The sequence below is a fragment of the Prionailurus bengalensis genome, chromosome A1 (assembly GCF_016509475.1).
Source record: "Prionailurus bengalensis isolate Pbe53 chromosome A1, Fcat_Pben_1.1_paternal_pri, whole genome shotgun sequence".
Lineage (NCBI taxonomy): Eukaryota > Metazoa > Chordata > Mammalia > Carnivora > Felidae > Prionailurus > Prionailurus bengalensis.
Genome location: NC_057343.1, coordinates 191,936,985 through 191,958,371, shown reverse-complemented (window position 1 = coordinate 191,958,371; position 21,387 = coordinate 191,936,985). Strand labels below are relative to the sequence as shown.

Below are 21,387 nucleotides of genomic sequence, written 5' to 3'. Positions count from 1 at the left end.
ATAACAAAACAAAACAAAAGAAATCTGGGAAAAAAAACCACAAATATGTGGAGACTAAACAACATGCTACCAAACAGCCAGTGACCAATGAAAAAATCAAAGAGGAAATCAAAAAATACAGGGAGACAAATGAAAATGAAAACACAATGCTCCAAAATCTTTAGGACACAGTGAAAAAAGTTCTAAGAGGGGAATTTACAGTGATTAAAGGCTATCAAGAAATAATAAAAGTCTCAAATAAACAATATAACCCTACTCTTAAAGGAATTAGAAAAAAACAAAGCTCAAGGTTTAGAGAAGGGAGGAAATAACAAAAATGAAAGCAATAATAAATGAAATAAAGACTAAAAAAATCCCAATAGAATAAGATCTATGAAACCAAGAGCTGGTTCTTTGAAAAGGTAAAATTGATAATCCTTTACCCAAACTCATCAAGAAAAAAAGAGAGGGCACAAATGAAATAAGAAATGGAGCAGAAACAACCAACACCACAGAAATACACAGGATTATGAAACTACTATGAAAAATTATATGCCGACAAATTGAACAACCTGGAAAAAATGGATAAATCGCTAGAAAAATACAATCTTCCAAAGCTGAATCAGAAAGAAATAGAAAATCTGAACAAAACAAAATTGAATCAATAATCAAAAAAACTCCCAAGAAATAAAAGTTCAGGCTAGATGGATTCACAAGGTGAATTCTATGAAACATTTAAGGAAAAGTTAATACCCATTCTCCTCAAACTATTTCAAAAAATAGAAGAGGAAAGAAAGCTTCCCAATACATTTCACAAGGCTGAAAATACCCTGGATACCAAAACTAGACAAAGACACTTCCAAAAAAGAAAACTACAGGCCAATATCCCTAATGAACATAGATGCAAAACTCCTGAACAAATTATTGGCACACCACATTCAACAGTACCTCAAAAAGATTATTCTCCACAATCTAGCGAGATTTATTCTGGGGATGCAAGGATGGTTCAGTATTCTCAAATCAATCAATGTGATATACCACATCAACAAAAAGAATAAAAATCATCTTATCCCAATAGATGGGGAAAAATGTTTGACAAAATTGTATGTTCATTATAAAAATCTCAGTGAAGTGGGTTTAGAAGGAATGTATCTCATTATAATAAAAGCCATATATTAAAAACCCACAGCTAATATCATCCTCAATGGTGAAAAACTGAGAATGTTTCCTCTATAAGATCAGGAACAAAACGTGGCTATCCATTCTCACCACTTTTACTGAACATAGTACTGGAAGTTTTAGCCATAGCAGTCAGATAAGAAGAGGAAATAAAAGTCATTCATATTGGCAAAAAAAAAGCATTCTTTCCAGATGACATGAGACCCACCAAAAAACTACTAGAAACAATAAATGAATTCAGGAAAGTTTCAGGATACAAAATTAATATACAGAAATCCACTGCATTTCTATACCCTGAAAGTATAAGAGAAATTAAGAAAACAATTCCATTTATAATTGTACCAAAAAAATAAAATATATAGGAATCAACTTAACCAAGAAAGTGAAACACCTGTACTGTAAAAACTATAGAGCACTGATGAAAGAAATTGAACATGACACAAATATAAAGACATACTATGCTCATGAATTGGAAGAATTAATATTGTTAAAATGTCCATACTGCCCCAAGAAACCTACAGATTTGATACAATCCCTATCAAAATACCAATAGCATTTTTCACAAGACTAGAAGAAATAATCCTAAAATTTGTATGGAAGCACGAAAAAGCCCAAACAGCCAAATCAATATTGAGAAAAATGAATGGAGATGGAGGTATCACAATCCCAGACTTCAAGATATATTACAAAGCTGTAGTATGCAAAACAGTGTGGCACTGGCACGAAAATAGACACAGAGATCAATGGAACATAGAGCCAAGAAATAAACCCATATTTGCATGGTGAATTAATATACTACAAAGGAGTCAAGAATATATTATGGGGAAAAGACAGTTTCCTCAATAAATGGTGCTGATAAAAATTGGACAGCTTTGTGCAAAATAATGAACTGGACCACTTTCTTACACCATACACAAAAATAAACTCAAAATAGATTAAAGAACTAAGTGTGAGACATGACCATAAAAATCCTAGAAGAAAACAGACACTATTTCCTTGATACCAGCCTTAGCAACATTTTTTTTTCTAGCTATGTCTCCTCAGGCAAAAAGCAAAAATAAACTGTTGGAACTATGTCAAACTAAAAAGTTTTGCCCAGAAAAGGAAACCATGAACAAAATTAAAAGGCAACTTATTGGGTGGGATAAGATCATTTTCAAATGTTATTTCTGACAAGGGGTTAATATCTAAAATATATAAATAACTGATACAATTCAATACCAAAAGCCCCACAAATAACCCAATTTAAAAAATGGACAGAGGACCTGAATAATAAATATTATTTTAAAGAAGACATACAGATGGTCAACAGTCATGTGAGAAATGCTCAACATCACTAATCATCAGGGAAATGCAAATCAAAACCACAATGAGATACCACCATACACCTATCAGAATGGCTAGAATCAAAAAGACAAGAAATAACAAATGTTGGCAAGGATGTGGAGAAAAAGGAACCCTTAGGCACTGTTGGTGAGAATGTAAATTGGTGCAGCCACTGTGGAAAACAGTGTGGAGATTCCTCAAAAAATTAAAAATAGAAATACCATACAATTCAGTAATTCCACTCTGGTTATTTATGCAAAGAAAATGAAAATGCTAATTTGAAAATATGCCTCCATGTTTACTGCAGCATTGTTTACATAGTCAAGATATAGAAGCAACCAAAGTGTCCATCCATAGATGAAAGGATAAAGATGATGTCACACACACACACACACACACACACACACACACACACACACACACACACAAATGGAATATTACTCAGCCACAAAAAAGGATGAGATCTTGCCATTTCTGACATGAATGGACCTAGAGGGTATTATGCCAAGTGAAATAAGTCAGAGAAAGACAAATACCATGTGATTTCAGTTATATGAGGAATCTAAAAAACAAACGAATAAACAAACAAAAAACAAAATCAGACCCATAAATACAGAGAACAAACTAATGGCTGCCAGAGAGTAAAGGAGTAGTGGGGGGTAGCAAAATAGGTCATGGAGAGGAGATACAGACTCCAATAGTTATGGAATGGATAAGAGTGTTCTATGGTGACAGATGGTAGCTGCATTGTGGTGAGTATAACATAACATATAGTCTTTGAATCACTACGTTGTACACCTGAAAAATGTTAACATGTGTAAACTATGCTTCAGTTAAGGAAAAAAGCACATGACCCTCTCCAAAAGGTCACATTGTACACCTTCAATATATATGTTTGTCAATAAAATAAAAAGATCTGTGCATTTCACTGTATGTAGATTTCAATAAAAAATCATCAGAAAGAAAAAATAATCCAGTTACATGAGAAAATCTAAAACATAACCATACAGAATAGTTGGTATTTAAAAGTATGAAAAAAATGTGTCCAAGACAGAAACTAATATAAATAGAGTGAGAACAACTATACTAATAGGCAAAATTAATTTTAAGGCAAAAAAACATTTTAAGAAATAAAGAGGACCACTACACAATATAAGAAGAAAAGACATAACAGTTCTATGCTGGAATGTATTTAACAACATAATTCTTTTAGTAACTGACCTAACAAGTATGTGTGTGTGTGTTTAACTGTTCTTTTTAAATACATATATATATATATATATACACACATATATATCTTATATATATGGAATTAATAACCACATATAGAAGATAGCACCAACAATTGCAATAACACAGTCTTTTCAAACAGGCATGAATATTTGTAAAAATTGACACATACTAGGCCAAAAACCTAATCTTGATTTTTAAAGACTTGATTTTATAAATAAAATATTTTCTATTATAAGATTATCAGTTCAAAACCAATCAAGAAAATACATACTAAAAATACAGTCTAGAAAATCTTACATGCTTAGAAATTAAGGACAATACTCTATAAAACTCATAAACAACAGCAAAAATTGTACTAAAATTTTAAAAAAATATATTTGCACCCATATTATAAATACTCCACAGGGACACTGCCCCCCAAAAAGTGCATAACCTTAAATTCATATATTAAAAATTAGGGAAGGCAACGTATTTCAGAACTTAGAACAACTGCAGATTTATCCTTATTTATCTAGAACAAAAGAAGAAGAAATTCAAGAAATAGGAACAAATTTGAAAAATAAGATGGACATCTGAGTGGTTCAGTAGGTTGGGTGTCCAACTCTTGATTTCGGCTCAGGTCATGATCTCACGGTTCATGGGTTCAAGTCCCGCATCGTACTCTGCACTGACAACATGGAGCCCGCTTGGGATTTTCATTCTCCCTCTCTGCCCCTCCCCCCGTCATATGCAGGCTCGCACTCTCTCTCTCAAACTTTAAAATAAAGTAAGATCGGGGCGCCTGGGTGGCGCAGTCAGTTAAGCGTCCGACTTCAGCCAGGTCACAATCTCGCGGTCCGTGAGTTCGAGCCCGGCGTCAGGCTCTGGGCTGATGGCTCAGAGCCTGGAGCCTGTTTCCGATTCTGTGTCTCCCTCTCTCTCTGCCCCTCCCCCGTTCATGCTCTGTCTCTCTCTGTCCCAAAAATAAATAAACGTTGAAAAATAAATAAATAAAATAAAATAAAATAAAGATAGAGAAACCCAAAGTTAGTTCTTTGAAAAGAATAATTGGCAATACTGTTCAAGGGGGAAAGATGTGAAAAAAAATATTTGAGACCCCAAATTACAAAACTACAAATCCAAGGGTATTTGAAGACATTATGAAAAGCTCTGCCAACAAATTTAAATCTTTATATGAAATGGAAAAATACCAAGAAAAAATATAACTTACCAAAACCCAACCTGCCAAAAAACACAAAACCTAGCTAATCCTGTAAATATTTTAATAAAAATTTCTTTCTGTGCCCAAAGGAGGGTTGTCCTTTAAATGAGTTTAAATAGGCCAGATACAAATCAGTCTAATTTTTCATAAGAAATCCAGAATATAGAAAAGTGATGGAACCTGAAAAAAAAACTATAGGATAAACTCACTTATGAGCTGACACAGGTACAAAATCCTAAAAAAAATATTAACAAATAGTTTCAGAAGTAAAAAAAAAAAAAAAAAAAAAAAAAAAAAGATACTCTGTAATGACAATGTTGGGTTAAGGCCAAAAAAAATAGAAATGAGTTATTATCAGAAAATTAACATAATTCACCACATTAATATATTAAAGAGAAATAGTACTTGATAAAAATTCATATTAATGTATGACAGAAACTACTAACAAAATAAGACTAGAAAGGAACTCTCATATCTTGATAAAAAGTATTATTTTTAAAAATGCTGAGAACAAAATATCATACTAGTAGATTGTTGAAAGTTTTTCCCTTTAAAGTTAGGGAAAAGGAAGATTGCCATTTCTTGACTTCTGGTCAACACTATATGAGATAGTCTTACACAGTAAGTACAACATGAAAAGAAAAAGAAATGGCTTAGGAAATAGAAAGATATAAAACTCTTATAAATTAAGTGCCTACAAACAAACAAAAAAAAACTTAGAACAACCTGTGCACAAAAAATGAAAAATAACATAGGTATTGATTATAAGATCAGCACACAAAAAATATTGGATATCAGTACAACAGGAGAGAGGAATAGGGATAAGAGATATACTTTATAAAAATACCATTTTCAATAGCCACAAAAGTATACTAATCCCACATAGAGAGAATTGTAAAACTTTATTGAAATACACCAAAGAAAACATAACTAAATAGAGACAGATGCAATGGCAATAGAATGAACATAAGACCTTGAAGACCAAGGTAAGAGGACTTGCCTTGTGAAATATACAGACTTTTAAAAGTATAATAAATAAGCTAAAATAATTGATTATTGTCACAGGAGTAGACAAATAATAGTGAAACAGACTAGAAAGTCCCCAAAGAGACCCATAGGTATATTCTGAGTCCACTTCTCTAGCAATGCCATATGGCAAAGCTAAATATGGGCTTTTCAATATATGATAAGATCATGATATACATCTGTTTGGACCCCAACCTCAGACCATACACCAAAGGTTATACTGATGAATTAGAAACTTCATGAAAAAGCAAAGCTTGAAAGTTTTGAAAACAGTATATTAGATCTTTATGACCTCAGTGTAGGGAAGGATTGCTCAAATAAGACATAGCACAAGCCCTAGAGGAAAAGACCATAAATTTGTCGCTATTAAAATATAAAATATAAAACCCATTCTTGAAAACATGCTAAGCACAGAGTGAAAAGACAAAAACCACAGACTCGAAAAGAAATTGTAAATACATCAAACTGCTAAATACTTCTTTTTCATAATATGAAGTATGGCTACAATTCACACACAAAATAACAATACAAACAATTAAAATAGACAAAAGACATTTCACTGAAGGAGAATCCCAAATGGCTTCCAAACAAATGAAAAGATGCTTAACTCCAGTCTGAATCTGGGCAATGCAAACTTGAAAGACAATAGCATCCCATTTCACACTCGTGTCATACTAAAACATTATCAAATGCTGGCAAGAGAGAAGAACCAGAACTCCGTATAGTACTGGTGGGACCTGTACACACTACACTACTATGAGCTACTAGTATCTACAAAAGCTGTAATTATGCATCGTCCAGAAGCTAGCAATTCCACTCTTCACATATGTGTCCTCAAGAAAATTACACACGTGTACCAGGAGCTGCATACAGAATGTGCTGAGATGTACTGTTGATAGACAAAAACCTAGAAGCAACCCAAATGTCCAACAGAGGGATGGACAAATTAAGAGGACACCGGGGAAACTGAATAAATCACAGCTATGTGCTATAGCATAGCTGCACCTCAGGAATATAATGTTGAGGTGGGGGAGAAGTCGCTGAAGAATATCTAAGTGGAATTGTTTTATGCGTCAAGTTTAAACACATGCACTGGTACACAATGGCATAAGGATGCAAACATGTAGTAATACTATAAAGAGAAGAAAATAGTCAACACATAATTCATAATAGTAGTTACTCTTGAGAAAAGGCAATGGGTGGGAATAGGAAAAAAAAAAAACAGCTCAGGACATTACAAAGGTCATCAGTAACCAGCCAAATTAGAATAGGAGCCACCTCCTATGGAAAGCATTTTCATCACTTGCCTTATATTGCTGTGCAGAGACTGTTTTCCTCACAGCTTTCTTATGGGTCACTGATTTACATCACCTGCATAGTCTTTGTGGGCACCTGAGATTATGACCTTTGCTTTAGGGCAGTGGTTCTCAAAGTGTGATCCCAGAACCAGCAGCTTCAACTTGCCACGAGTACTTACTGCATCCAAACTCTGGGGGTGGAGCCTAGCAATCTGTATTTTAACAAGCCCTCCAGGTGATTCCGATGCCCACTGTTGAGAACCCTTGTTTCTGAGGACCTGGCCCAGCCCATGGACCTCCCTGCCTGGCCATTCTTCAGTTCTGAGTCTGTTCAGTCCTGCCATAAGACGGTTGCACTCTCTTCTAATGGAAGCAGTATTTCTTTCCAAGAACCAGCAGGACCCTCAAATGCCCCCCATCAGAATGGAGCCGCCTCCCGTTTTTCCTTCCTCAATGCTATTTTAGCCACTGTGCTGTGACTGGTTATCTAGTGTCAGAAATTGACATCACAGAGAGCTCTATGCAGGCTCCCAGGGCTCTCTGGTAGGAGCTTTTTATCACAAGGGAAAGATTAACATGTGAACGAACTTAACTATTAAGTCTGCCTAACAGCAAAAGATATCAAGATAGATAGGCTACAAAGCAGAATGCAGTTACCTTTTTGTCTCTGCTTCCAGGAAATTGCCATTTCTACCTTTATTGTAGTTTTTCACAATAAAAGACAGTTTCAGAGTATTGCCCTTTCTCAGCTCCCTGATACTTTCAAGACTGAGAAGGGAGAAAAAGATAGCAGTCATTCTGAGTCTACTTCTCTGGCCATGGAGCCCACCTGCTGATCTCAGAGCCCACAGGAGGTGCACAAGAGTAAAGGGAATTCTAATGTCCATCTGAAATGCCAGCACACCATCTGATCAAGTTCTCCTAGCTCTAAACATTTTTTTCTATGTTAAATTGTTTTTACCCCAGCTATTTATATGATCAGTCCGTTTGAATGTTTTTACCCCAGCTATCTATTTGTATGATCAGTCTGTTTGAATGCTACATACCAAATATGAACACATTCACCATGTCCTGAACTTGATGTCACTAATGTCAGTTATTTAAATTTTGAGAAATATTGCATACGGGGAAGTATGTATCACTGAGCCATATGCAATACTATCACTCTTATTTATAGATACTGGCTTTGGAAATACAGGTGCTAATTCCATGAAGAGGTGGTTTACAAAGAATGGTGTGAAGGGGCACCTGGTGGCTAAGTTGATTAAGTGTTCAACTTCAACTCAGGTCATTATCTCACAGTTCGTGAGTTCAAGCCCCACATCGGGCTCTGCACTGACTTTATGGAGCCTGCTCGGAATTCTCTCTCTCCTCTCTCTCTGCCCCTCTCTCTCTCTCTCTCAAATAAACAAAATTTAAAGAATGGTGTGAAGATATGATAGACAAGAAAGAAGTCCAATTTTTCTGTAAGTGGTAAGATATAGTGGAAAACATACTGGCTGTGGTATTCCACTAAACCTGGGTTTGAATCTCACCTATGCCCTTTTACTAGATGTACAACCCTGAGCAAGTCTCTTACCTTTGCATCCTTCTGTGCACTATCAAGACTAAGAGAGTATATAGAAATCATAGGGTTTTTGTGAAGGATTAAATGAGGTAATATGTATAAAGCACTTTGCACGGTGCCCATCACCTACTGATACAAGAAGTGACATATTCAAAATGCACTTCAGGAGGTAGACCCATTTGTGAAGTACACTGGAAAGAAAGGAAGAATGAGAGACAAAACTTGCAAGGCAGTCAAATAGCCCAGGTTAGAGATATATTAGTATACTGAGTAGGGAGAAGCTGTAGGCTAACTGGTCAAATAAGAGGGGGAGGGAAGAAGAAGGAAGGGGAAAGAGAAGATGGCATGAGACTGTCACCTGGAGAAGATGGATGACAGCTGTGCCATTGAGAATTGGGTGAAGGAAGCTGGAGTTGAACAAAAATATTACCAGAGGGGAAATTTATGCCTTTCTGAGGGTAAAAGGTATCAACATTAGTACCAAGAAAAGACGTTACAAAATGCAGGATAAACTGTAAGCCAGCCAGACTTTGCAGGAGAGAAACAAAGAAAATGGCACAAAACCACCTTTATGTTTCAAAAGTGAGAGTATCAAGAGCACAGGAGCAGCTGAATGGAGTTGGATTAAGGTCCTAGGCAAGACTGCGCTGCACAGACGTCACTCCCCATTGCTCTGATGTCAAGACCCCCCTCCTTGTATTGAGGGCAAAGTGAGAGAAACCACGTGCAAATGAAGTAAATTGTAATTAGAGGGGGCTCAGCCCCAACTTGGGGAAGAACTTATGAGGAGCCAGGAGGGATGGGGGATTTTTTTTTCCATTACAAGGGCTGAGATGGCAAAGGGAAAAATGAGAGTTCCACAGAAGCTCAAGTCAATCTTTCACCAGTGCTACAGACCTGTCATTTTTCTTTGGGACTCTGGTTGAGTCACTGCAGGGGAAATACAAACATTAGTGGAGAACGCTGCTGCCTAGAAGCAAACATCAGGAACCCAGACTGAGAAGCATAGAAAAGCCCTCTCTTGGCACCTGTGGGATGAGACTTGGGATTGCTCCATGGTGGTGTCCCCCCTGGTCAGCTCATTCTTTCTGCCACTTGCTGAAACCCGAGAGGGTTTGCAAGGAGTGGTGGATGCAGTACAGGGAGCCAGCAGTTGGCAGAGAGGATGCTGTTCCTTGTGAACATGTTCCAGGTGTCTGAAAGTTGGGAGCGTATGAATAAAACACAGGAGACTGGTCTGAATCAGAGCAGTTGAGAGCCATGCTGAGGTCTGTGCTTCCTAAGTTGGGGTACTTTCTTGGTAAACAGAGAAGATCTTGATTCATTTCTATTTGGCAATAATACTAAAATCTAGACTATTCTGGGGATGGTCAATATTTCTCACGTTAAATGAGTTAGGCAAAGATCTTTCTAAGGAGTATTATCATGTTGGGTCATAATAATTAACATAAGCGTAGCTGACTCACCTTCTCTCCTTTTTTAATTACATACAATAAAATCCACTCTTTGAGGGTACAGTTATGTGAGTTTTCCCAAACACGGAGTGTCATGTGACCACCGCTACAATCAAGATACAAAAAAAAGTTTATCACTAAAAACCTCTCCTTGCCATTCTGCCCCTTTGTAGTCAAATTCCTTACCCTCTCCCTCCCCCAGCAACCAAGGATCTGTTCAGCTCTTCTTTTGACAACTATTTGAGTAAGGCCGGAGATTTCTTTATGATTCCATGGTATAAAAACAATAGCAGCGGTAATAGGAACAGTTAATACATACACTGCATTTCCAATGTGTCAAGCACCATTTGAGGCACTTTATAGATGAGAATACTAAGGAGAAATTGAGAAATTTTGGAAAAGAAAGAAATGAGGAGAGAAGAGTCTTGCGAAAGTCACCTACTACTGGCAGCCCCGGGGCTTGAGTCAGGCATGTCTAACTGGTAGGTCTCTTGCTTTAACCTCTGATGCTGCTGCTTTTGACAAAGTAGAAGGAGTATCTACCAATTTTAGAAAGCTCAGTTTAGACCTGAGATAGCCTTACTCTAAAAATAAATAAAAGTTATGTGAGAACTTGGTTAACTACGCCAATAAAGCAATAATTAGCTGGGTGTGAGATAAAATGAAGCCAGGATCCTAGAACACCTTCTTTATAATCTTCATCATATGCAATGAAGACCATGCCCAGGTAGGTTATGTCCTCTGTCATAAACCTGACCAGGTTTGTAAAACAAAGCTAGAAGAATTTCCAGCACGAATACAGAAATGCTGTTTTGTTTCAATGCTCTGAGCAGCAACTCCCTCTCAAATTTACCAAAAACAAAACAAAACAAAACAACAAAATGGGATTTTTAGTGTTAATCTTGTGTGTATTTCAGGTTGGAGTCCCCGACCCGGTCTCTGGTGATGGAGGCCCCAAAAGGAGTCGAAATAAATGCAGAAGCCGGCAACATGGAAGCCACCTGCAGAACAGAGCTGAGGCTGGAGTCCAAAGATGGAGAGGTAGGTGTGAGAAGGACACAAATTCAGAGAGATCCAGCTCCAAACAAGCCAACCTTTCCCACACCTTTCCCAGACTCCCGTGGCACTGAAGTTGATCCCACTTTCAAACAAGAGGAGCCAATCAGGTTTTGTTTCGGGAACAAATATGTTGAACAGCACCGTTATAAGCTTAACCCACAACACAGAAGAGTTATGGCTCATTGTTTGTAAGCACTGAAGTAATAGCATGTACTACAAGTAGAGAATTATACACACGGCTATAAAAATGAATGCTATTTCTAAATTCTCTCTCTCATCACCCGAAAGTAAGATTTAGGTAGCTGTCATGATTAAGCTGTATATCATGTACATCTAACTCAAGCTGAGCTTAATTTACTCACAGTGACTTTCAAAGTTTACATTGTATGGTTCTACTTTGAGAATGGAGAGTGTGATCCAAGAGCTATCCCAAATCAGAACAAGGCAAATCTTAAATAGGGTAAGACTAGGCAAGAAGACTTTGGAGGACTGAAGATATTAATTCTTCTACCCAATATAATCCAACTTTGGTGAATAGAATAGCTACTTGGGTTTGTGTAGACAAAGTAAGGCAAATCCCCAAGAAAATAAGATTGAACTGCAAACTTTTAAAAATGTCTCCATCACGTGCATAGGTGAACTTTTCCATTTAAAAGTTTTTAAATAGATGGAAAAAAATTTGTATTTTTTTTAAATCAAAACTGTATTCCACTTTTCATATCTAGTTAGAGGTTTCCCATCCCCACCTGCTTCTGTGTACCCAATCCACGTCTTGATGGGTTTGGCATTTGCTATATTTGTTTTAAAAGAGCTAGTTAGATAAAGTATTCAGTTATCAAAATGGTCTCTTCAAACAGCCACAAACCCCAAATCATACACGTGTAGAAATAGTGGCTATATCACATATGCAGATTATAGCTCTCAGAATTCAGACTCCGGAGGAATTCATTATAATCTTAACAGTCATTCAAGACCAGAAAGCACTGCATATTCTTGCAGTCTTCCCATGCACACAGAGCTGAGGTGTGAAGGCCCATCCATAGTAAAGAAATTATTAACCTTGCATTTCCAAATTCATTTCACTCTAGGACTCTCTTCATATTCTACATGATATACTTTTTGTAAAATGCTAATATAGACCAGTGAGACATTGTCTTGGTAGAATATATGCTTCCCTGAGGATAGAGACTTTATCTGTCACGTTCGTCTCTGAATTCCCAGGGCCTAGAATACTCAACACAGCAGTTGAACTTCATCTACTGTTTCTGAATGTCAAGAGAATAAAGGGCAGCTTCTAACTCCTCTTTCCTTCCTGTTCGCTTTCTTTAGATTAAGTTAGATGCTGCGAAAATCAAACTACCTAGACTGCCTCACGGATCCTACACGCCTACAGGAACGAGGCAGAAGGTCTTCGAGATCTGCGTCTGCGCCAATGGGAGATTATTCCTGTCCCAGGCAGGAACTGGTTCCACTTGTCAGATAAACACAAGTGTCTGCCTTTGAGAGACCATCCATAGTGGACCTTGTTGGCAGCATAAAGGCCATTTTTGGCTTTAGACACTGGCTGCCAGCTATTTTTACTAGAACACAGAAAGCCTATCAAAGACCTTGTGTGTGTGTGTGTGTGTGTGTGTGGGTGTGGGTGTGGACGTGGGTGTATGCGTATGTGTGTGGGTGGCTATAAATATATATAAATATATATAAATAAATATATATATCCTCTGTATAAAATGAGGTTTCAGTACAAAAGGAACCATGGGTGACCCTGTGATATCCACCATCATTTCCATTTCAATCCTACCACCTACATGATAAAATCAAAACACTAATTCAGGCCCAATATTCCCCAGACCCTTCAAAACCACACAGTGTATCAGACTCTTACCGAATAGTCACCTACATGTTTAAGCAGCCACGCATCTTCCCCTTTAGTGTCATTACAAGGCAGTGATGGCGGGAATCTCTAAGTCACACTCAAGCACTGAGACCCTTGTATTGCAGTAGATACTTCGTTTCTGTTTTTAGCTTTCGTAAGGCTCGCCAACTTCCCCTTCTTCAAGTTAGGGATGGGGCATGCCATAGAAGTTGGCTGTGGGAACTCAAAATGGTGTTCTCCCTTCACAGCCGAATGTACTGGGGCCTTTGTAGTTGGATGAATGTGGAGGATGAATTTTAGCAAAGTTCGAACTGCCCACCCAACTCCTGCTATGTTCCTTCAAAATTACATATTATCCCACAGTCAAAATAGGAGTTGTAAATCAGCACAAAATAGGATAACAGCTGCTCCTCAGTCGGCTGGAAGCTACTCAGTGGCCTGACAGGAAAAGAATAAATGGGTGATATGTCTCTGTTTAAAGGAAAAAAATGGCTCAAAGTCTGTTTCATCCTCACTTGTGACTTTATCCAGTGGACTCCAGCCTCAAAATCCTTGAGAAAGGAACCCCCACCCCAAGAGAAACCATTTGGGAATGGAAACCTAATTAAGAGGAGCCTAGAAAACCTAATTAATTTTTATATATTTCCTGGGATTGGTAGGTAATTGGGAGACTTGCCTTTTTATTTCTAAAGATACGCACAAACTCTAGCTTCAATATCCTTATATATATTTTTGTTGGGATATTTATATTCCTAAATCCACCATTATATTTTCTCCAAGAATACTGACCCAGCAATCACTGATCTAAAATACCTGCCCCCAGAAATGGCCACTGGAAATTAATATAAACTGAGTCAAGTGTCTCTCTCAGACTCACCGTGTCCCCAACGGCCCAGCGAAACCACTCCCCCATACGTGGAGGCACCTCCCTAGTTCCCGCCATCAGCTACCTCTCATCCCTCCACCTTCATCGTCATGCTCCAGGGTCACCCTGGCCAGCTCTTGTGCTGGGACAGGGGATTACACCATCTCTGTTCAAAGAGGGAGAAATGTGCCTATGCCTTAAGTCAATGCACTCAGCAAGGAGAAGCACATCCTATTTATCTTGTTGTTACCTGTAGTTTATTTTTGGGCGATTGGAGGGGGAATGGTTTAGTCATGAGTGGGCATCTTAAAAACTGGTAGACAAACCAGGTGGCTGACAGACATGGACTCTCAGGAGCCCGTATGGAGTTGTAACTGGCTTAGACAGTCCTGGATGCCATTTGGCAAGCAGCGGCCCCACAATCCTAAATGAGGTCATATTGGTAGGCCTGGATGGCATTTGTGTTTTTTTTTTCTTCAACAAGGTTTTAATTTTTCTTACTTCACAAGCAGAGAAAGTTTTGGAAACGAATATGAGGTTTGATATTTTTGAGATGACACTCAAGCATCAGGCTGAGGTTTGTATACAAAGGATGTAAAAAGCAAGCTGTGTGTTGCTTTAGGAGTGGGGCGGGGGGTGGGGAGGGGTGGTTTCCTAGCTTGACCAGCAGCCCTGCTGGCTTCCAGACCCCATACCCCCTCCAGTCACTCCTCGGTATCCCATGTAGAGGAATTGAGTTGTTCACGGGCAAGACTACTTAGTTTGCAACACTAAGAGTCTAAAAAGGAAAACCCTAAAAACATGTTAAGTTGCTCTCCATCGGTATTCTTTCCTGTAGGATCATACTGCCAGAATCTGCATGTACTATATACAGGGTTTTGCCAAATAGAAGAAGCCCCCCCTTGGCCCCGAGGAGCATCCCCCGCCCCGTCATTCAAATAAACAGTAGTAGCTGTGAGGCCCTCCATGGCTAATTACCTTAAGACTAAGTGTTTTTAAGCAGAGAGACCATCTTTGTATTTTACCATCTCAAGTACACTATCTATGGATGACAAGAAAACAGAAGGTTCCCTGAACCTCTTTCCTCTGAGTTTGTTCTAATCGTTATATGAAAGTCTAAGATGAGCCCCTTGGTAATTTTATGCCAATATAAAAAAAAAAAAAGAGTAATGGGATCCCACTTGCAGAATTTAATCCTAAAGGTAATCAGATCACAAATAGGATAAAAATAATAATAGCAAACCAAGAATAGAAATGAAGCACCTGTGGGGGACAGACATAATAAAAAATTCTGGTTTTCATTTGTGCTAAGTGACCACAGTATACCAGGTAATAAGCAGGAAACTTGGCATAGATTAAATCATGTATTTCAGTTCTGACTGCAGAATTCGGTAAAATGCATTTTAAGTTCTTAAGTGTCTATTTTTTTTCTCCCAACTTCCTCCAACTAGAAAATTTGTCCATGGTCATGAGAAAAAGTTTTAATTCTGGAAAAAAAATCTTTTACATTAAAATCTGATAAACTTTAATTTTAGAAATTGAGATTCTTTCTCATCTTTATATATAATACCTTCTAGACAATCACATCTTTGAGGATATTAAGGAGCAGGGGGTATAACAAAGAGTTCAAATGAATCGTCAATATTCTAGAAGTTCTAGTATGCTAATATTCTTCAGAAGATTTTTAAAAATTAAAGTGATCTCCAAACGTTTAGCCCTCATTTATATTTGTTATCTGTTCAATAAGTCATAAAAGTTCGGTGGTAACCTACTAACATATGACAAAGGTTGTCAAAAGCCCTTATGGTGGCATCTGTGTAGGTGGAAACTCGGTGTGAGCCTTTTTAATTGTTCTTTTTCCCAAGGGATAGATCTTATAAACTTGAATTGGCTTTAACTTACTTTAGGTCAGTTTCCTTTGGATGGTTTTCATTGTACATCCATAAAACATAGACCAAAGATTGCTTAAAGTTTAACTCTAGAACAGGTGTCAGCAAATTGTGGTCCCTAGACCAAACCTGGGTCATCACCAGTCTTTGTAGATAAAGTTTTATTGTAACACAGACACATTTATTCATTTCCTTGATGTCTGTGGCTGATTTCATTCTGTGACAGCAGGGCCAAGTAACTGTGTCAGAGATTTCACGGCCTGCAAAGCATAAAATACAATTTAGATCTTTACAGAAAAAGTTTGCCGACCCCTGACATAGAGGTCATTTGTGCCATGTGTTAGACCTGGAAGGAAAACGAATTCCAAGGAAGCATGGAGTAACCCTACATTTCCCTGGATGCTTGGAAATATAAATACTTGCCTACAGAAAAAAAAGATTAGCCCGACACTATGTATAAAAGTGATCCACTTGTCTTAGAAATCCAAGTTCACAGGATTCTTGAGAAAAGGGAAGATGGAATCAGAGGAAGCCTTAGTGCAAAAGGAAAGCTGTGATTCTCCAAGAGTTGTCTTAGAACCCTTAATAGAGAGGTGCTTTCTCTGGTCAGCATTGTGTAAGACAAGAAGAGAAGCAAAGGTCCTGTAATTAAATTTAGAATCTTTCTCCTGAAGAGACTGTTCTGCAGTTTCATAGGTTCCCAGCTCACCATCACCTGTTCCAGAAAAATGCACATTCCATGGTCCTTCAGAGAACACTTTTGACCTAACATATCTTGTTGATGTCCATCACCTCAGTTATTTATACCTCCAGTGTGCTTGCCATTCCTACGTCCCCACCAGGCCTGAATAATAAATAATGTTGAAAGAATAATAAGAAATTTTGGAGGCAGCATCTGAAAATATGCGGGAAGAAAAAAATACAGTAAAAGTCTTTTATGAAGGTGTTTTGAGGGGGAAACCAGATCAATACCAGTTTGATTTTGTTTCCAAGGAGTTGGGTCTGTGTTCTTTGGTGTAGCAGGAGTGCAAAAAAAGACCTATTTTGAATTCTACCATGTCTACCTCTGTGTAGTAAGGCAAGTTCCTACCAGAGATTTCTCCCTTCAGTCAATAGCCTATTGCTAAGTCCATACTTATATTCAATATTGTTAAAATAGCATCAATAATGAATGACTCTTTGTAAGCATGAATGTTCATGTCAGAAAGATTTCTTTTAAGGAAATCGACCACCATTTATCAGACCCTAATCAATGTCACAGAAAGAGCCCTTTTGCATTTTATCTGGATTCAACCAAAAGGGGATTAAATTGGCAACACTGCCCTCCACAGAAGCAGCTCCATGAGAATATCTTGCTTTTGTTTATTTTAGGCAAAAGGTAGCATGATGTTTGGACCAAAGAGACAAACAGATCCATAGAAGCACCTGATCCTTATTTTTTAAGGCTCTGTGAAAGGTGAGAACCTCATTTAAGTAAGTTACAAACAAGACTATTTGCTCTCTTTCCCCAGCACTAGGAAATCATAGGCATAAAAGGATAACGAAGCAGTTTCTGGAATGATACATTTGCATGGTGCTCCAGTAGCAGGTGGGGGAAAAAGTTATAATAAAAGAAACAACCTTAGAAAACAGGCTTTTTATCTCAAAGATAAAAATGTATCTCTTTTGGTCTTTTATCACTTTCTCCTCAGGGGAAGGTTCCCCCCCTTCTAACATATTTCCAGTGAAATAGTCAAAACTACTGCATTGGAATGTCAGATGCATCTCTTTCTTTGTGGCAATCTGAATTTAAAATTGTACGGTTGCCTCTGAATTTCTCATTCACAAAGCTAAACCCACTGATAGGAGATAAAGCAGTCTGAAGCCTGCTGCTTCCACTAGCACACCACACACATTAGCACTTTCTAACGCAATGGGATTTCTATGGTTCTGAAAAGCTTTCTTCATAATGGAGTCCTTGACATTTCTCAAGGCAGGTCTGAATGGCAAAGGAAAAATAATTATTTGTGGGAAGTCCTTGTTTTGAGTATTGTTAGAGCACAAGTGTGGAAAAAAATATCAAGTTTGGGGCGACTCATGCTCACAGAAGTTATTTGCTTTGGTTTTACCCCCCACACACACACACACACACACACTGTTGCAGATACTGATAGAGTACAAAATTAGCATCTTCCTGGGAAAAAAGACAGCAGTTCAAGAATGTGAGGCCCCTTGATGCAATAGGCAGTGTGATGTCATCAACAGTGTTGATGATGTCATCAAATCCATTACTGAACAGTCTCAGAAGGTCAACAGTAATGCTAACTGCTACTCCTCACTGTCAGCCCAGCAAGTGTGAATATCAGTTCCATGTCCATGAATTTTGCAATTAGAATAAAACAAAGGAAAACTTGCTGTAAGCAAGAAGTATTTTTAGAATCTAAAGCCACCTGTCATAATAGGAAGCCAAAGTAGTCCAAGATGCCTCATTAGGCATGTAGACATCCTCAGTAGTGAATGAGGGGATTTTGCTTCATTGCTGAGCCCTAGCTGAGGCCAGATAAATACAACAAACATGAAGAAGGAAACATCTGTTTTACCTAAAATCTACTCTGCCCCTGCTAGACTTGCCTAGTGGTCTCTCGTCTGCCATTGTCTTCACAGCCTACGTCTCCACTTGGGTTATTTGGGGACAGTCAGAGTTAGCTCAGATTTCATCATGTGAGAAATTCCCAGCTGACAAGTTTGGTTACATAGGAACAGTATAGCAAAGGAGTGTCCTAAGGCAGGAAAACTATAATTGTTAACGAGGAAGATGTTGGTGATGATACTGAATTTGGGGGTTATAGATTCTTTTGAGAATCTGAGCAAAGTTCTCAACCTTCTCTCCAAAAAGTATCACACCCTCAAAATTTAACATAAAATGGAAGTGACTTTTATGGATCTGAAGCCTTCTCTAAGATATGTCAAATGTTGGATTCTATTCTCCAGTTATAATAATTTTCATTGACTGATGTTCATTAAGCACTATATGTTAGGCACAATGCTGAGTGTTTTATATGCACTCACTTATTTCATCCTCAAAACAATCCTTTGAGTTAAGTTCTATTATAGTTCCAATTTACAGATGTGGAAACTGAGGCTTAAAGAGATTAGGAAACTTGCCCAAAGCCACTCGTTAGAAAATGGCAGAGCTAGAATGTGGGTCTAACTCCAACCCACTATGCTATGAAGTCACCAATATGTCAAACTATTTTTCAAGGTGTTGAGAAGTGTCTCCTACCAGCTGTTAGACTAGACCTTCTTGGGTGGATGAGGCTATAAAACTTTTATCTGTATAGTCTCTCATCCATGACAGCATCCAGTACTAAAGTAGAGATATCTGCAGTGAAAATATAAGTGATCTGTCTGAACAATAGACTCTGGAACAAAAAAAAAGCTTTTTTTTTGTTTTCTCTGTTTGATTCTTGTTAAGTCAGACTTATTGTCCTTACAGATTGAAAGATGCCTGGGGTGTCAGCATTACAGTTAAGAGAAAATTGTAATACTTAGTGATTTATAGGCATAGGCTAAGCAAGTCAGCATTTCTGCACACATACATTTCCTTCTCCTATTCCTCACTTCAAAAGACAGAGATCTTATTTTAGATGAGGTCTTGATTATCATACTTCCTGACCTTTACTTGTGGCAAAACTTAAGGAAAGAATCAAATAGAAGGGAACTCAATCTCTGCCATTGTAGCAAGAACTCAGTTAGCATTGTTCATTCAATACCCAAGGCGGCCACTTAGGCTCTAATAATGGCTGGAGACCCACATGCCATACCTTGTCAACCATTACTAATGGGCCATACCCCTCCCTGTGAGCAGAATTCTTCTTGGCAAAGCACTCAGGCCATCACAACCATTGATCTGAGTTGGAAATGGGACCTATTTGCCAATTCTTGTCTGAACAGTGGCTCTCTTTAACCTTGAACCTATACATTTTAACTGGTGTCCTAGATTCAGCAATGAGATTGGTGGCATTCTAACTACTGAAGGAGAAGATGAGTACATCTGAAGTCCCTTACAACTTGGTGGCTTTGGAGCACTTTCATCTTTTGAGCAAAGGGACGAGGGTTTGATATGTAAGAGTTAAAAGACCTAAAATCATTTTGAAGAATTAACTCAGCCGGGGACCATCTGAACAGGTTATAAACCAGTATGCCCATATTAAGGTCCTATGATCAATCTGCCCCCACCCAGAGCTGAGAGAACACAGCAGCAAAGAGACTGGGGTTCATCCTGCTTTTCTTGCTTTCTCAACAGCACATATCTGATCTATTGGGTGTCTGTAGACAGAACTTCCCACTGCTGCCAACAGACACAGACCCAGTACGAGCCAGAGTCCTATAATCCCCTCTGGCTCAACCTTACCCCATAAAACCTTAATAAAGGGACGAGTTCAAAAATGTCAAAAGCCCTGTTTCAGGGTAAGTCATTCAGTAATTTTCTTTTACTGATCAATGTGTCCCAATGGCAAATCAGAAATGGGTACCCTTAATGAGTCTCATGGAACTAACATCACCAGAGCCAAAAATTAGGTTCCCTGATAAGGAGGGGTGGGGGGGAGGTTTAAGCAGCAAAGGGAAGAGTTGGCACACCTGAATTTTGGATAGACACAAAATTGGCTTATTTTGTATGCAGTGTTTTGGTGAGGGGTGGGGTTGGAGTCTTCTATGTATTAACCACCTACCTCCTCAGTAAAGTTTCTCCCTTTGAGGCCATGAAGGAAAAACACACCTCTTAAGGAGGTCATATTTTAAAGGGAAAAGTTAGAGACCATCCATCATTGTTCTGGCTAGATACGCCCCTGGAGAAGCCAGGTTCTGGTGCTTTTCACAGAAAAGAGGACAAAGAAGTCCCACTTGCTTGGAGATTTTGAAAAAGGAACCCCATTCCCATAAAGCAATTGAGTTCAGCCTTTGGGTTATTTTGGGCTTTGTTTTGTTTTTCTCTGGGTTTGGGTTTGATGTAAGAGGAAGAGCCTTTTAGTTTAGTTTTGTTTTGTTTTGTTTTAAATAACATCGATCCTTGCACACTCTATGCAAAAATTTTGTAAGCATTGCAATAATGCTATGAACTACAAGGAACTATTTTAACTTTATTACACTTTCTGTATAAAAAAATTTGTATTTAATATTATTTCAACTGCAGTCTTGTAAAATATATTAATAAAAATAATGATTGGTAAGAAGGAAAGCACCCTTGTCCACTTCTTCAGGGACTTCCTTTTTCACAGTTGTTAAGTCAGTCACTCCTATTGACTCTACCTCAGAAATAAATTTTCAGATGAACTTCTCTTCCGCATTTCCTTGATCAGTGGCCTGACATGTTGATTAAGCCACTTTTGGCTCTCAGAAGAGATTCACACAGGCTGCCTCATAAAAGAGAGCTTATTTTTACAGTAATACATGGC

At 38.1% G+C, this 21,387-nt stretch overlaps 1 protein-coding gene across 3 annotated transcripts in view; it reads left to right on the top strand.

Annotated features, from left to right (window-relative positions):
- SGCD (sarcoglycan delta) overlaps positions 1-21,170 on the top strand; it is a 564,070-nt gene extending 542,900 nt beyond the window's left edge. For all 3 annotated transcript variants that reach the window (XM_043597493.1, XM_043597502.1, XM_043597487.1), the window contains 2 exons: positions 11,181-11,304; positions 12,652-21,170. In XM_043597493.1, the coding sequence (XP_043453428.1) occupies positions 11,181-11,304; positions 12,652-12,825 (298 nt within the window). In that variant the 3' untranslated portion in view covers positions 12,826-21,170. The remainder of the gene's footprint in view (positions 1-11,180; positions 11,305-12,651) is intronic.
- Positions 21,171-21,387: the final 217 nt, after the last annotated feature.